This window comes from Etheostoma spectabile, chromosome 12 (genome assembly GCF_008692095.1).
Source record: "Etheostoma spectabile isolate EspeVRDwgs_2016 chromosome 12, UIUC_Espe_1.0, whole genome shotgun sequence".
Lineage (NCBI taxonomy): Eukaryota > Metazoa > Chordata > Actinopteri > Perciformes > Percidae > Etheostoma > Etheostoma spectabile.
The window spans coordinates 15,041,846-15,060,740 of NC_045744.1; the positions used below are offsets into that span (position 1 = coordinate 15,041,846).

General features: G+C 37.7%; 1 protein-coding gene across 1 annotated transcript in view; it reads right to left on the reverse strand.

Annotated features, from left to right (window-relative positions):
• The window catches only part of ak5 (adenylate kinase 5), a 73,639-nt gene that overhangs the window by 24,330 nt on the left and 30,414 nt on the right, over positions 1-18,895 (reverse strand). The window contains exons 7-10 of the mRNA XM_032531377.1: positions 15,907-15,997; positions 9,408-9,481; positions 4,145-4,190; positions 1,953-1,997 (exon numbers count right to left, since the gene is read on the reverse strand). Coding sequence (XP_032387268.1) covers positions 1,953-1,997; positions 4,145-4,190; positions 9,408-9,481; positions 15,907-15,997 — 256 coding nt within the window. The remainder of the gene's footprint in view (positions 1-1,952; positions 1,998-4,144; positions 4,191-9,407; positions 9,482-15,906; positions 15,998-18,895) is intronic.

Here is an 18,895-nt window from a genome sequence, read left to right on the forward strand (position 1 = left end):
TCTTGTGGGAAGAAAACTGCATCTTTAGGCAGTTCCTCATTGCCTTTTAAAAGATTAGGTTGGCCGTTTTCAATATTTTTTTGTATTATTACTGTTAAATAATTCTCTGAAAACCCCGCAAGAAATTGATCCTACTAGTACTGCCTATGTATCCAAAGCCTGATGTATCTTATTGCTCAGTGCCATAGAGCTCTATTATTGTCCAGAAACTATTAAAAAGCATCAATGAGCCCCACTGTTGCAGTGGGTGACATGCTTTTTCATTATGAACACACGGATGGTTATTTTTAGTCAATCCAACTTCTGTTCAACAAATTACTTTGTAGTGTTTTCCTTAGACTCCAATTAAGTATTTATCCAATTTAAGGTATGTTATGGAACACATACTCCAGAACTCCTATATGCTGCTATATAATGATACTATTTTCTCTATCTCGTCAGCAATTCAGAGGGCAGCAAGTGACTGAGCCCTGCTTCTTCACCAGATAAAAAGTCTAAAGTTGCATCTGCAGCAGTAGTAGAGCAGGTTTGGAAAAGAGCGTCAACAGGAGATGAAGGGACATTAACTTTTCATTAATAAGTGAGAAGTCAGGGAGTCTTGAGACAATGTTTTGAAAGTCGGGATCATTTCTGATGTGGCTGAAAAGAAAACCTGTCCTCACAAAACGGATCTTACAGGCAGAATTCACTTTATGTGGTACACAGATGACTTGCTCCACCAGACAATGAGTCATGATCGAATAGCTAAGTCCCTTTTACTTGCACTACATAATACATTATTAACCTTTGCCTCTCGGTATTGTCTTCAATTAGCAGACAGAGCCACACAGCCTCACTGTTACAGCATTCTAAAAAATGACTAAAAAGTAAATAAGTATATTTAGATTAGAAGATATTCAATCCACAAGGACATAAAAAGAAAAAAAATAGCGAATCCCCACATTTGAGATAGTTAAATCAGTGAATGTTTGGCTTTTTTGGCTTGATTAGTGACTAAAACGATGAACCAATTATCAAAATTGTGTTAATTTTTGATTCATAAATGACTTGTCTAATTGTGTTTGCACTAACTACCGTACAGTAAATGTCAACTCAGAAAAATTGTCTTGTTTAACCTCGGTGAGACAATTCTCTTTTTAGATATCATTCAAAGGGATTCAGGGCACTTTCTCTAGCTGTGAGGGAGCATTTAATGCTTCAACTGATCTGAGAACAGGAAAATAGCCTCAAACTGACAGATGAGTGCAAATTACTTAAAGGTGCAACACTGCTGAAAACAGCTGCATACAGCTGCGCGCAGACCTCGGCCAAGGCCAATGGTGCATTCACATGCTCCCTGGATGGTCACATTTCTCGAGTTAGGAAGTTGTTCTTCCAACTTCAGCATCATTCATTTTTGTAAATCCGCCCAATGATTTAGATCAGCTCCAAAATTTAGATAAATGGTCAATAATGAAAACACCCATTAAAAGCAAGTAATAAACACACAGTGCTTAAAAGAAACTAATTCAATAAAAGTTGTATTTTTACCATATAATCTATAATCTACAACAATAAGACTCACCTAAAATACAGTTTTCAACTCTTACTTTGATGCATTTTGGAAGCAAAATTTTGAACGAGTACGTACAGTATATCTTCCATTTCTGCTAATCTCTTCATATAATTATCAGTGTAGTGTTGTAACAAGCCGTGAAATTTTACAGGAGCAAAGTTTTACGCTGAAACTTCTGTAATTATTTTATTATGCAGCCTTTTCATCAGCTACAACATTCTAAATTTAGTTCACTTGAAACATGCAGAAAAATGTTAGAGCAGCTGATTAAGTGATGTGGTGTGTGTGTGTGTGTGTGTGTGTGTGTGTGTGTGTGTGTGTGTGTGTGTGTGTGGTGTTGTTCTTTTTAATGAGGTAAGCTCCACCAGTGCTGGGGTGTGTGTCTACATGTACGTACCTATCATGAAGATGACCTTTGGTTTCTTCTGTTCTGTACAATAACCTGTCAGAGAAAAGAAAATCAGAGTTTAATGCGCGGTACACACATATGGGTCGGTCCATCTTCACAGACATGGAATCACTACGGCGAAACACAAAGTGAGTCGAGGAAGAATTTAATTAATGTTAATGAGCCTCTTCACTTATAAAAATAGACCAGAACCAGACTTATACTGCTTTGGCCAATACCAATATTAAAGAGTTGAAAACCAACATATCCTCATACCTAAGTGATCAAAAAATGACAAATATCACTGTTTTATTTCCTGACGTACGTTGGCTGCTTTCTAAACATGGGACTGTAACAGTTGACAGTGGTGGAAATTAGTGAGCAAGCGTCCTGTGTCGGTGTGAGCCATCCACCACCCTAACGTCTCTCCTCATGTGGAACTTGGCGCTTTTACACTATGTCACCTCGAGAGCCACGAGAGGTCGCCGCCTAACAACAGCAAACGTAAATACGGGTGTTATGAGACCCATATGTTGTTTTCTGGGTGAGGACGGTCCGTATTTTTGATTAAGATCCGTTTAATTTCACTCATAATAGAATTGTATAGAAATATTGAACTTATTATATAGTTGTGTTCACAGTATGTACTGAAGACATCATTTTACAGTTTTACAGAATTTATTTTATCTCAGATTATTTTACTTTAGGACAATCAGCTGTTATAGACCTTTATCACAGTGGACAGAGTGATTTTTGAACCGCAGGCGTGATTGACAACATTGATGGTGATTTAGATGTTTTAGTGCCATCGGAAGTGTCATAAGTTACTTTCTCCTTCTATAAGCAGACAAAACTAGTGCAAAAAAGCTGCTGTTGGTGGTTCTACTTATAATGATAATGTATTTTGTGTCAATAGCTTATCTGCTTTTCCATGACTGAAGTATCAGTGTGACTGCAATAGACTGTGTCAATTAGGAATCTAGTGTTTAATGTATTAACCTGTATGCTAACTTGCAGTCTTACAATGCTTACTCAATGCTAAGGAAAGGGGTTTTAAGCAATAATTGTCATCCATTCATCTAAATTAATGTCTGTTTTGCGGTTTTGGTTTATATTCGTCGCTGCACAGAATACAACTAATGTTCTCGGGAAAACTCCTTACATGCACATAAATAAATGAAGATGATGTCAACAGCAGCAGTTTGTTTAGAAGAAACCAAAGTTGTACTTATGTATTACAATGTAAATACAACATCCCCTCTGAAGAACTTCTGCATACTTACAGAATACCATTTTAACAACTGCCTTTCTCATTATGAATAATTTAATCAGTTTTGCTTTATGTAGATGTGATGTGTATGTCTTGTATAAATTAGTACATTTTAAAGCAGCTGTAACCTTGAGTCACTCACTTAAAGAATTGAATGCCAACATTTACATCTTTCAACCGGGGCATTACCGGGAACATTCTCACAATTAGCATGAAATACAACAGCAACAACAAAAACAACTATACCAGTAATGCAATAATAACATTTTAATTATGCATTTGGTCCGGAGCGGAAATTCAACCAAAGATTGCAGAAGAGCAGCAGCTCAAGCCTCTGTAGCTTTTTGGCTGTGTGAGCTTGTTTTTGCATCTTTTTGAAAAGTAATGTAGCCTACTTAAATTTCTTGTACTAAAATAACACAAGACATGGACAGACTGGAAGGGTTTGTTCTACTTTAATCCGACAGGCTCCTCCTCCTCCTTCCCCTCTCTGTCCTTTGCCTGCTGGAGGGTGACAGCTAGCTGACAAGATAAACATCAGGTCCAACTGGCAACAGTGAATCAACAGGCAAGCCCTCCTCCCCTTTATTACAGAATCAATACTGTTCAAATGAAGTCCACACACACGCACGTACACACACACACACACACACACACACACACGCACGCACACACAGTGGTGAATGACAGTTACATGACATACGTGGCATTTACTGGGATGACACTGTGTGATGAAATGCTGAATGGAGTCAGCTGCTAGTTTATGAAAGAGGCCAGAAGAGGACAAAGGCATTACTGCTGACAGAAGATTTGGTGATTGGTTGTGATGTCACCTACAGCTAATAGAGGAAGGACAGAGCTCAATTGTGTGTTTATTCTTTTCACCGTTTATACAGACAATCAATAAAAATCAATCATTTCATCAACTCACTTTCTGAAGTTCCTTCAGCATACCCAATATCTTCCTCTTCATCAACCTGGAAAGACAGAGACATTTTTTTTTAATATTCTGTATGTTCTTACTTCTCAAGTGCATCTTTTATTTTGTCTTTTTCTTTATGCTGTGCCATCTATGTACTTTTGCCACAATCACCCATTCAGAGTAAAAGTGAAACATTGACTTGAGGTTAAGGGCACTACACTTCATGGCCAAAACTATGTGGACACTGCACACGGCTGAAACCATTAGTCAAGTAATCGGTGAGTCAATTTCAATATTGTGAGGATTTCTGGTTTTCTGTCTCTCTCTATATTTGGGTTTCGGACTGCTGATCTAACCAACAAGTCTTCCAAACCATACAACCATATAGGTAGTTTATTCCTACCCTCTAATACAACCCATAGGAATGTCTCACAAATTAACGCCCTTAGCGGAGGCAGGAAATATGACCCACGGGAGCAGTTCCCGTATTCATGACTAAACATTTAAACATGTCGTTAACATTGTGTTAAAATCGGTACATTTGTTTTGAGTCACACTTACGCATGTGATGCAGAACGTGACTTCTTGCTTTGCTTCCGTCATAACTACTGCGTCCACTAGAGTTCACCGCCTAACAATAAAATGGGTGACTAACTTCTTAGGCTTAAAATGAGTCGGTTTTTCGTGTGAACCTGTCAAACCTGAATAAGACTAATGTCAGAATAAAACTAAAACTAGAAAAGATGAAAGAGTATTTTAGAGAGAATGAGAGTACTGTGTCCCTGAAGCAGACTCAGGCTCTGAACCTGGAGGAAGACTGAAACTCTCAGCTGCCTCATTCACTGAACCATGAGTCACAAACACATATCAAAGTTAAACCAGGGCCGAAATAATTGTCTCAAAGACATTTTCTATTTTTGTTTAATCTGTTTTGAGAGGAAGTCTGATGCGCATGTCAACTGTTTCAGATATTTGAGACCATTTTCCAAAAATGATTTCTCTAAAATCTCATTGGTGTAGGTTTCCATGGTAATCCTCCTCATCTTTGGCCATCTGCAACATCTTGGCACAAATGACCTGCGAATAATTTAAGTGATGGCATTAAGAAATCATGAATTTTTATAATCAGTAACAGACAAATAAACAAAACCCTGCATGGCTGATGATTCTACTGATAATAATGAATGATTACACTGGGATCACAGCTTATCTTTGTGAAGTACAGAGGAGGATAATATTCAGAAACTAATTTAGTTAAGCTTTGTTTTTTAATGGATGGAGGAAAATCCTTCCCTAAAATTTAGTTATTTAATCCCTTAAACAATTTTAAAGCGGCTATAATCAACATTCTTATATAAACAGTGGCTCAAATGACTGTGTGATGCTCCACTGTGTTCACCGGCTAGCTGCTAACTTTGTAACAGGGGGTGTAAAGTGGATTTATGAAAACCAAAACGGTAAAGTTGCAAGCTGTAAAACCAAGAAAGAACCAAAACACATCTTCAGAGTTGGGAGATAATTTTCTGTTGATTCACCACGAGCGACTTCTCTCCCTCACATATTACAAATTTGATGCCTTACAGCTTTAACTTATTCCCTAGAATTAATCGTTTAACCTTATGTTGCTAATTACTAAAATTGCTAATATATATTGCTATTATTTACGTTCTTTAGCTGTTGAGTGCTTCAGAAAATTGAAAAGATATTTTGAACATTTGCAGTAACAACGTTATTATGAAAATGCAATCTGTTATGTCAATAAATATTCATGTTTACAGGATAATCAACTGCCAAAAATGGAGTATATTCAAGCATTTAATAAAATAAATAATCAAAAAAAATAATAGAAACTGTACTGAATTTAACAGAGCCGCAGTAAGAGTGTTCAGGGGATAAAGATGAATAGAGTAAAGGTGATCAATTATATACACTATTAATTTGAATGTGTTAAGCAATTTGAGGACGAATGATGAATGACTGAATAAAAGTAGCAAAATAATTATAGTGAATGCATGATTTCATTTCATTTAGAACAATTTCAGGGAACAGTTGATCAAAAATGTTCCTAATGGACTGAAGTTAAGTGCTGATGTTATTGTGTTTCTTTCTCTACAAACTTAGACAAATCTGCATAATTCCACACAAATACAACCACACATTGTGTGCTTCATCACCACCATGTTCCTTTCACTTCCCACCATAATGCAATTGAATGTGTGAAAGCTGAGCATCCAACTTCACATTTGAGAGAAAAACATCTGATTTGCACGTAAATGTAGTGTTAGATGAGCGACCACCAGACAAATAAATGTTTTCATTCTCTCACTGTGCTCATTTAGTTTTGCATTAAATGGAGCAACAAAGTACAACATGTCCGAAAACAGCTCGGCATCATTCGCACACAGAAAGAAATTACTGAAATAAAAACAACCTCCCTTGACATTTCCATCTAATGTCAACTCTTGACCTCCCATTGCTCTGGAACTGACTTCTAATGGTTGTGATTTAGACATGTGGCTGCAGTTAGTAGAGGAGAACAGCAGAGACAGAGAATAATACAGTGAAGCAGAGCTCTGTGAGTGTTGAATAAATGGCGTCAGTGTGGGGGAGTACTGGGTGCCAACGACGGACCAGCTTGGCATGTGGGTACACCAACTGGTCTGATGATGATGATGAGAGAGAGCGAGAGAGAGAGAGAGAGAGAGAAAAAGAGATTTTTGTGCAATGCAGTTTGATACACCCAGACACATGTACAGTCATAACCACACTCCTAAGCCATCATAAAGAAACCTAAAGTCTTTATTCATGTCAGCAGGTCTGTGATGCTGGCAGGACAATTTTTTACAATACAGTTCTATCCCTACAACAGCATTGCTGTAATTCATGCAGTCCATGCAACATTGTCAACAATAGGCAACAATTGCAACCAAAGATATTATAAAGGTAGCTGCTTAGTAGAAATAAAATTACTAAATCTCTACTGGCTGACAAATCTATTTTTTTTCTTCTTTGTGTTATGTCAAAGATATCATTTTTTATAGTTTATTGTGTGCACGTGACAATAATGGCCTAAACTTGGTGCCAGTGGGACCTTTCAGGTGGTTAAGTGTTTTTTTTTCTTAATAAATGTGTATATGTATGTAGGAGAAACATTTACAGTTTTAATTGTAATTGGATGATTAAAATTCAAAGTATGAACTTTCGGGAAACAATGAAGTCAAATGACAAGTGAAATCGTCATGATTCATCTTCCGCTTGAGCTAAATATCAATTTTCACTGTGTTTTAGCGGTGATGGAGGAAGTATTTGGATCCAACTGGCATCTCAATGATGCAGGACGATGACGTTTGTAGCAGCGGCAGACGTTGCCTCTCGATCTTAATTTCTGCTAACAATTTCTTCTCGTCAGACTCTCCTGGGTAAGTCACCTGTGTGAGCTAATCAAATAAGCTGCATTCGTCACCCTTAACTCATTATTTTCAAATCTCAGGACCACGATATCAAACTGTCATGTCTGTCAAAACAAGTCTGAAGACGCTCTGTTGGGTTGAGCGCTTGTCATTGCCATTCAGAAAGCAGCTGCATGACGCTCTGCACATTTCTGATGTAATGATGGAAGTCTGTAGGAATGTAACAACGTACAAGTACTGCACTTTACGTGAGTGTTTTTATTGTCTGCTACTTTTCCACAACATTTCAGAAGGAAATATTGTATTTTTTACATTACATTTATTTGACACATATAGTTTAGTGGAGTAGAAGAATAAAGGAACATAAAAGGAAAATGCTCAATGAAATACCTCAAAATTGTAATTAAGTAGTACATGAGTATATGTACTCAGTTATTCCACCACTGAAATATACCATCAAACAACAAAATGGACATAAAATGTAATGCACATCAACATTAGATGTTCTTTCTTCAGGAAATAATTAGAGGAAAATGTCCATGAGATTTGACACCAAAGACCTAAAATAGCCACTCTGCCCTTCTGTGGTTTGCCACGCTAACAAAATCCATCTCTGTCTCACATCCGAGGCTACAAATATGAGATGACAAGGCTGCACTGAGCAAAACACTCTCCTACTAAGCAGCCGGTTATCACGAGCAGCTCCAAAGTTTGAATTGCATGAATGTAAATTAGATGTATGCTGCTGTAAGAAAGAATATGATCTGAAAAACAGTCCCTGGTTAGAAAATGGGAAAAACATTAAAGCACCTCAGACAGCAACACTCACAAGGAAAGAATTTGGAATTAGAAAAATGAAAGTGGAAGAGACGGATGTAGAGAGAGCTGAGCAATTTGTTCCGAGACGCTCAGAGGATGGGAAATGAGCCAGAGGTCAGGGTTACGCTTCACTGCAGCGCCAGCATCATGTGGAGGAATGATGCTTGTCTGCACCCTCGCCAAGCATTACACAACATTCTCCATCTCTTGCTGAATCATCCAGCCTTTGAAAGAACTTTACTGTTTTGCCATTTTTGAAAAAGATAATTTGCCATTTTAAGTTGTTGCAAATACAAAGCAGGGAAAGAAGGAAAGCAAGGGATGTGGAAACAGGGGGAAATAGGTTTTTCCGCTCGTTAGTGGAGGTGGAGGAGAAAATTTGATTCAGTAATAAAATATTGTAACTAAATTACTGCAGATGATAATACTTGAACACGGTTGTTACAGAGATGATTGAGATGGAAGGACAGCATTGAGATGTTTGCCATTAAGCTCATTTTTTTTTTAATCTTAAATGCATCACACTGACTGAGTGTGTGACTTCATTGTCTTTCTGAGGACTGTTGATGGATAAAGTCTCTGCTGTTGGGATTAAACTCTCTCTCTTCTTGCATGGCAGCTTTGCCACTATCAATGTATGACTGGGTGAGAGTGCTTTTACCGATAAGGTTAGGTTACTAGATGTTATTTGAGAAAAGGGCTTGTATTTGTATTGCTGCTTGCAGTATTTTAAAGGTCCAATACGATAAAAAATGAATGTCTTTTTTCCGTTATAAAACAAAAAGATTGAGGCGCTATACTGTATGAATACAGTGAAAGTATCAATGCTTAATCCACAGAGAAATGCACACAGTCTGTAAACGAGCCTTCAGGATTTTCTTGAATTTCTTACTAAACTCACTATACTCTATATAGTTACAAGGACATTACACTCATTCAGTGGTGTTACATTCCACAAAAAAACACAAAAGACAACAACGACTTTATCCATCTCAAAATAAGGTATATTGCCAACACGTATCAACAAATTTCAAAGTAATTACCTCATCGTACTTGCGGGCGACATCTGCCAGGCTGCTGGTTTCACCCAGTAGACTGAGATCCAGCTCACTTGGACCTGAAGATGGAACAAACAGAACAATAGCCAAACTATGAGTTTACTGTTATTTCATTTAACCCTTGTATGGTATTCAGGTCAAATTGACCCATTTCAAATTTTTACAAGAAGAAAATGGTATAAATATATACTTTTTTCTAGCTGAAAATCAATGGCCTTACACTTATTGTTTCCTGTGATAAAACATGTATTCCTAAGCTATTCAACATAAAATTTCAGGATTCACATCACTTTGGACATCTGCAGCTGTGGTTACCTCCTTAGAACTACGTTTGGAGAAGATGGACAACAGAAACAATATAATTATGTTTACTTATTTCAATTAATCCTTAGATATCAAGTTCAATGAACCATTGTAAGTATTGTTAAGAGTAAGTATATCCTTAAATATCTTGTTTTCTGCTGAACAGCCACCATATCTGAATAGTCAATGCACGTCAGAACAGTATTCTGTTGAGCCTTAGACTGGCCTCTGCTTTTTAAGAAAGTACTAAGGACATTACATATAAAAATATTAATTAACCCTTGTTGATTTCAAGTAATATCTAATGGATCAGAAAAAAGACTGTGTTTCAAGCTTAGTTTGGATCACTAACAATCCTATTATTCAAGCATCAACTTACCAAATAGTATTATTTCTGTCTGCATTCTTTCGGCGCCCTCCACCTCCTCAGCGTACCCACAAGAACAGAATACAATCACGATATCCGGTTTAAGGTGTGTTCCCACAAAATATATTGCGCCAATAGCTCTAAGAAAAGGGACAACACCTGTAGCATATCACTGACTCTTGCACAGGCCATTTCAGTGAAAGGAATAACCGGAATAATTTATGCAAGGTGTCATTCATGAGGCTAGAGTAGAAATAAGGTGGATAAAACAGAGAAAAGAAACAAATCTTCACATTTAAGGGGGTGGAAACTGAAAATCTTCATGATTTTTGCTTAATTTGAGGATACATTTTCTGTTTCAGATTTCATTTAAAAATACATATATATATTGTATGTACTTTTAGCTGTCACAGCCAAATCACATTGCAATAAATGTATACCTGTATGTATTGCATGATTTCTTTACATTAGAGCTTATTTAGTCTCCATGTGTATCCCTACAACACGCAGTACCACAACAAGCTTCCAAATAATACCAGGCAACTGCACTTTGAGGAACACAATTCAAAGAGGAAAATAAAACATCCACAAATCTAAGTTAATTTTGACTGGGACCTGAATTTTCTGTTGTCAGAAAGCTGCAGAGGGTTGTGTTGTGATTAACTCTTAAAGGTCCCATGGCATGAAAATTTCACTCTGAAGTTTTTTAACATTAATATGCATCCCCCCAGCCTGCCTATGGTCCCCCAGTGGCTAGAAATGGTGATAGGTGTAAACTGAGCCCTGGGTATCCTGCTCTGCCTTTGAGAAAATGAAAGCTCAGATGGGCCAATCTGGAATCTTGCCCCTTATAAGTTCATAAAGAGCAACCTTACCTCCCCTTTCTTTGCTTTGGTCGCCCAGACAATTTGGCTCACCCATGAGAGAGAGACATCCTGGCTTTCAAACAAGCAAAGTGCCAGTTGGTTAAGGCCACACCCCCAGCCTCCACCTTGCCCCCCCTTTCTCCTCCTCATAAGCTACAGACTCAGAAATGGCATATACTAAGGAAAGCTCATTGTGAGACTGGCTCTAATGGCTGTAATTCTACAGTATTAGGGGACCAGCATCCAAAGAGCACCATGTCATGGTACCTTTAACACATTTTCATCCTCTTCCTCGGGGGAACTGGGCCGTGAAGAACAACTTCCCCTCGGCAGATTCTTTTATGCATGCCAGAAAACAGAGAACTGGTTTAGATTCTGCGAGGATGCAGCTTCAAACATTCAGGCAGATTCCAGCGAGACGGCAGTTGTGCATTTCTTACATGCACTGTGTTGAAAAGCGTCAGAATGCACTAGATTTACAGAGAAAATCAGACCTGTGTCCTCTCTGCAGTTCATAACTTAAGAGTCAGCTACATGTCAGAGTGCATGTCGTCTCTGGAAAGTGAAGGGCTAAGGTATGACAGTGTTGAAACTTAATTTTTTATGTCAGGTGGCCGAGGCTGCAGTCGTCAGCAACACCTCAGTTTGGTCCACGTAATAACAGACTGAGGATGGAAAGTGTCAGCAGTTTCCTCTCCCCTGGGAAACAATGTGGCACTAGAAGCAGCAGATGGACTGGGATGCAATTTCTCTTAAAGATTTCGCTTTAACCTCTGGTGCAATCTAAAATTTCACTTGGTCTTTTTGATTTCTGCAGCTCTACCTTTAACCTTTTTTGTAAAAACAGATTGGGTCTGAAGATTTCACCCATGTGATTGAGATTTCCAATTTTCCTTAAGTGTATTTAAGAGTTTCATGATGCAAAAAAACACCCTTTTTATTCTTAGGTGGAACCCCTATTTGTGTGGCTCCATCACAGGAAACCTATGCAGAGAAGTTCATCTTGACAAATGTACAGATGTCACGCTGCTTTTAAATGCACTTCAAAGTGCAGCATAACTGCTGCATGTAAGTGGATGTATTTAAGTTGGAAGCTCTCTTAGTCTCTTAGAAGAAAACTATTTTTCTATAAGTGTCTTCCTTTCTAGAAGAGTAGTATCTTAAAGACAATATAATTATATTTTCCTACATGATCATTTAGTACAATCAGAAAATATGTAATGGATGTGCCAGCTTTTGGCTGGAATTGAGTGGTCATTTCTCTATTGCTTCATGAGACCTTTGTTCGAGGATCTATTTTTGAGATTTTGCAGGCTTCATGCAACTCAAGTGGTATAAGCACAGTTGTTTACAGTCTGCTTCTGTATTTCAGTGTCCTGACTTGAATCAGACTGCTGTCAATGTGTTAGGTAGCTGTGAAGTACCACAAGGCAATTTTGACATCAAGGATGGCTGGGAATGATAGCCTCAGTCACGTAATCTGTCTGGCCTTTGTCACATAATGTATAATAATGTAATATATATATATTCTAGAGACAAGCTGACAAATTGTATAATAACGCCACATCCAAACTGTCCCTACCTGTCCACTAACAACTCTCTTTGGCTGTTAGTATCACTAACTATCATACCACTGAACTGATTATAACATTGTAGCAGCAGCTCTCCTCTGATCAGAACAACACTGAATCTAAACATGTTTCCTTCTCCTGAACTATTTTCAGGTGTCAAATGTCGCTTCATGGTGATTCTGCTCCTCCTGACAAAAACCTTTCCTTCTGAATGAATGAATCTGTAATTGTTGTCTTCATCAAAAAAAAAACATTTTGGTGTTGGACTTACTGCATTTAAAAAAAGATATAACCCAGTTCCTGCGCAGCTTCATGCTGTGCTGCAACTGCACTGTGCTGAACTACAAGCACAAACAAGGCAAGGTAAGTTTATTTATTTAGAAAGCCAAAAAGCACAGGTTGTTCTTGGAGGGATTTTTAATCCAGACAGTTAAAGACAAGCTGTCCTTGGACCCTCAATGCAGACCGGTAAGATACAAAAATAAAACAGAAAAACACCTCAACTAGGCAACAACTGTGGAAGAATCTTCATATGAAGCAATGATCAAATTTAAAACATTTTTAACAGTACACTGTTCTTTTAAAAAAATTAAATTTCATTAGGAATTTGACTTGACTTGATTTTAATTTTCCTAGACTTGCAGTGAAGCTCACACTGGTCTGCACGTTGCTGTATGTGTTTTCTCACAGTTAGCAAAAAAACAGACATGCGGAAATCTGATTCAGCTCAACCATTTGAAACCTGGTTACAGGTTGTTGTGGTTTTTTATCGCTTTTGTGCAATAATTGCAAGATGGTAAAACCTTAGAACTCTTTGTACACTTGTACTTTGTACTAAACTCAAAGCAGATAATCAAAATGGCGTTTTTTTCAAACATGTAATCACATGTTCAATTGACTAAATACACCCAAAGAATTACACAGTAACATTTTCACCACACCTAATCAGACAATACGACAATACCGTTCTTACGTAAGTAATAAGTAATTGGCTTTCACAATGCAATGCTCACAATACTTTTCATTTGCTACTCTTATCGGATACTCTTCTGATCTGCATAAATACATCTCACCAACATTTAATCCAACTATTTACATTCAATTAATGAAACTGGCAATTTCCTTTAACATGGAGCAGGATAAACAGCAAGGAAGAGGAAGAGGGATCCGTCAGAGAGGGGGGCATGGACACCAGCAGAGTGGTCAGAGAGGTTACTGTAAATGCTGTAAACAAATTTGGCCAAATGATTGTTGAAGATGTCTTCATCACAACTTCATTACACATAGGATAGATATGGAAATGATAGATTCTGTAAATGTTGGGTAATGTGAGTGTATTACCTGATGTGAAAACTGTAATCTGTCTTTTACACTACTGTAGCATATTTCTTTCAACACTTCTAACGGCGATTTGAAACATGTAACTTGCATTGTTTGTTAATGGATTCACCGGGGATAAAAAAAAGAGTCAATGTGTTGTGTTTTGGTGATTGAACCATATATTTTCATGATATTTCACAAAAAAATGATATTTTGAATCAATGGTTGTGTGGTCAGACATTTTCAAAATCCAAATGAATGAATGGCAAGTTTTGAATGATAGACCGGCTGTACGTTGTGAAATTATACCACATATTATTAGCATTATTAGTACCAACGTGATGGGCATTTTGAGAATAAGGTCCTCTTTACCAGCAGCTTACTTTGCTGAGTTCAGACTGTATGTGTGTGTGTGTGTGTGTGTGTGTGTTTGTGTACTATGATACATAATGAAACAAGGCATAGTCTGGTACAAAACCTCCAATAGAGAGTGGTATTGATTTTCTCATCTAACTTTTCACTAGAAATTGAATGATTATATTTCCTAAAACACAAGAAGTAATCCATTAATAACCAAATTTAAGGTAACTGTAACAAAAAGTGTTTTTAATGTTCAATGCCAATGTGTAATGATGTGATTTTTAAAACTCTGGTATCAATCTGTATTGGCCCCAAAAATACAATATAATCTGCATACAACATACAACCAAGAACTACAAAATAACACAACTACAAATCAAAGAAGCATTTAAAAATGTGCTATAGTAAAACAGTGTAAACTGTTTGAGGCAGTGAGCAGCCTTTCCACCACAGATGATGTGGGAATAGTCACCGGTTACACCCACACTTTATGATGATGAAAAATAATGACAGCGTTGCAACACAAATCAGGAAGATTTTTCAAGCTTGGTTTTGTGCAAATGGTAAGATTTTTTCCTTTAACTAAAACCTTTATGATCTCTATCACTTGATGAGATCAGTGCAGAAACACCTGCAGAGCGCATCTGACTTGTTTAAAGACTTACTCTCGTCGTTGATTCTGTATTTCTTACAGAGCGTGGCTAACCCTGCTTCACTGGTTGCTATGCCAACGCTTGTGGTAACCAGGGAGCTGAATGGGGATGAATATTTTGGAGAAGCATTTCTTCAATGAACACATGCAGCTCTTAAAACGCAATAACACCTCATGCATGTTCTTTGCTGTGACTATCTGTATTTTGATGCATGTCTATTGCATTACATTTCATCATTCAGTCAGTAGCTACTGATACTGAATACGTTTTACTACATTATACATACAAATACACACATAAGCAAACATGGAACACAGTATTACATAATGTGTTCTTTATTATTGATGATTTGGCCTTAACAAACCTGTCCTTCTGGGAACATGTTATCTAATGCCGACTGCCTCTCGTAGCTGTGTAACATTTACTACCATTTGCACAGTGGTGGAAGAAGTACTTCGATATTTTATTTAAGCATAGAAATACTCTGTTATAAGTAACAGTCCTGCATTCAAACTTTTATTAAAGTAAAAATGCAAAAGTATTAGGATCACATGTGCTTTACATACAACTAAAAATTATCATTGTTCAGAATTGCCCATTAATTTATATTATATTATAAATGAATATATTATAATATATTGGTTAAATCACTGATGCCTTTGCTTGAATGATGTTGCAAGTTAAGTTACAGCTACTTTTAATTACTTCTTTAATTATTATTACTTTATATCAACTAAGACTAAAGGTCTGTTCACCTGCCACCTCACTTCCTTGCTGTTGTTTTTAAATATCCCATAATCAGAATAAAGGTGATTTTTATAGAACCAAGACAAGAAGTGCGCTACACTTTTGTTCGCAATAACCCATACTTGTGTAGTGTCCCACAATATGTGTCTTGATTAGGGAAATACTGTTATTTGCCTAATTTAATCCCCTAATGGGTTGAAATATTGCCCAAAATAATCTTACTAAAGCTAATATTTAGTTTAGCGGTTTTTAAAGGGGTCTGGTCCCACAGTTTTACAAAATAAGTGTTTATCTCACCGGCTGCCGGCTCTTTGGAGGGAAACAGCTTGCTGTCCAAAGTCATGCTGATGTCACAGAAGACCTCCTCCTCGTCCCGGTCAGCATCCAACTGAAAAGGAGAACAAACAAAAAAATCATCTTGTTCCTTCGTTCACAATTCATAAGTTTGTAAGCTTTCATAAGCTTTTTGACATTTAATTTTTTCCGCTTGACAGAAACGACAGATACAAGCCACAGACAGAAGTCATGACCTAAACTTCCAACATCACAATCACAAATGGACATGCTCAGTCCGTTAAGCTGCTGTGACATCCGGAATGAGACTCATTAAAAGACCAAACAAAGAAATGAGCTCTGATGCCGGAAACTATACGCTCAGGGTCACTTTGTATTCAACTCACACCGGAAGCTTTAATAACACTAGATTAATAAGCCTCCCTTCTGTGTCAATCAGTCTTTCAGATTATTCAGAGGCCGTCTTTCTTCCTTTGCACGTACAGTACTTGTATATTGACCGTGAAGAATCTGGTTTGTTAGCAAACTAGAAGTTGATTGAAGAAGACTTCTCCTCCCTAATCTTCTTTTTTGCCGTCCATGTGCTCTACTCAGGGACGATGACAAGAAGCAAGGGACCTTGTGCCTTTACAAAACGGATTTAAAAAAAACAGACTGAACAGAACTGCTCTGTTTCTCGACCTGAAACTTAAACAGAGAAAGGAATGAATGTCAGCTGTGGGAGTGTCAAACGGTGAAATGTAGCATAAGGATAGCCCACAACCAACAACCAGCTTCCTCCTAGGGGTTTCCATGGTAACAACCGGAAAAAAGGCACCAGTGTCTGCTGTCTACTGTGTGGGAGAGTCCCCTGAGCCTGAAGCCCAGCGAATCCAGCAGCAGAATAGGAGCAGAGAGGATCAAAGTGAGGATTCCCCCGGAGAGCCAGGCATTCAGAAACCAATCAGACCGCTCGATGTGTCCGGCATCATGAGCAGAGAAAAATTACCGCTGTCACACTCAGCAGCATCTTCATAACCAAATTGTTCTAACTTCAACAGAGAGGCTCCATATAATCCATCTAAATTTACAAGAGGCTGTCTGAGATTCTTCAGAGAAAGTGTCTCTTTTCAAGGGCAGATTAGGAGCTTTTACTTTTTTAGAAAATCTCTACTGTGGACTGACTGACTCAATGTCATCACAGTGGCTGTTCAGGCAGCGGACAAGGAAAGGGAACTTGTAGTGCAGCATAGCGAGTTTATATTAGAAAGCAAAGTGCACCTGTCTCCTTTTTATTAGGCTAATAATCAAAACTAATGCTGTATCCACACTGGGCCTTGAAACCACACAAGGCAGCAATGGGTTACACATCAGTAGAGACACTATGCTTTACTTAGAGATCCAGAGATTGCCTCTTAGAAAGCTTAAAGGCTGGGGCAGGCCCAAACAGAAACAGAGTCGCTGGACCCGTCCTGCACCTCTGAACACAGAGTTTTCAACTAACGTTAGAACAGTTTAAATTATTATTTAACTTGATTTCAGTATTTCTGTTTTTGTCTGTTCTTTTTTACTACCTAACAACTATGTTGTTTTTTCAAACTTTAACTTTATTGATTGCTTGCAGAGAGGGAGGCAGAGGCGATAGAGAGCTGTCCTGCTATGCAGCTTGCAACAGCATCTAAGCTGTTTTTTTGGATTCATCCGCTCTGGATTACGTTTTTGATAAACTTCAAATATGGCTGTGAAAATTGCTGGCTTGGACGGAGGACCAAATCTAAAAGAGAAAATTATTTGTTTTCAAATAGCTTTATTAATACAGTGTGTGTTTTTGTTAAATGATTAACAAAACAGATTTCATGATGTGAATGTGAAATATTAACTTTACTTTGAAACAGTACACAAATACATTAAGCCCCTCCCTGGAATAAATCATTTTAAAATCAAAAGGCAATTGTGTCTTCTACTTGGCTGATCGCACGCCCACGTACAGAGGCTCACTCCTTGATGCAGCGGCCGCGGGCCCTTTGCTGTATGTCGTTCCCCTCCCCATGTCTAAAGCTGTCCTGTCAGAAATAAAGGCTTAAAAATGCCAGACGCAAATAATGTTAAAAATGTGTCTTCTGCCGTTAATAGTCAATATAGTCGATGGGTAGAACCCTACAGGGGACAGAAGTGCATGCTTGTGTTGAATATTTAGTTTACCTTCCTGGACTGAACATTATATAAAGTAAAAATGTTTTTAAGAAGTCCATTGATGGTGGAAAGCGAGATAAAATCCTTCATCCTCAATCTCAAAGATCTTAAGGAGGAGATGAGAAGTATAGATTAAAGGAAGCAGACACAGCTTTGAGATGGAAGCTCCTTTTTTAAACTTTGCAGCTCTTTTCAGGAAGATGTATGGTGCATTCAATGTTTTCTGTTTGATCATCTAATTGAATTGATGTTGAGCTAAAAATAATTGGAAAAAGAGCTTCCTCCAATACATCACAACAATGTGTCCAACGCTCAATGTTGTTGGTCTCTGAAGAGGACACACAAAACAGGAGATATGTAAAAAGATGTGAATATAATAGGCCATAAATAGATTTAAAAAAAGATCCCAAACCTATTTCCGGTTATTGAGTATTTTCAAAGCGAGGGATATCTCAGTGTTTTTTTTAACAAGAAGATAGTTTCATACTGATTATTTACAATGTCAGTGTCTTATTAATATTCCAGGAATGAATACCTTGTAACCTTCCCCGGAGAGATAAGACTTCCAGAAAGATAGAGCGAGGTGTCTTTTGTTTATTATATCTGCGTGTTATCTCACAGCATGTGGGAAGGAAGCTGGAGCTGAGCTCACTCAGAAAATACCTCATTATATCGGTCCTTTTTTCTAGAATGACAGGACGGCTTTAATACAACAAAGTATTATCTCTCCTTCGCTGTAATTTCCTGTTAGGCTTCATTGTTTTTGTCTATGTGTGTGTGTGTGTGTGTGTGTGTGTGTGTTTTTCATCCTAAATACAAA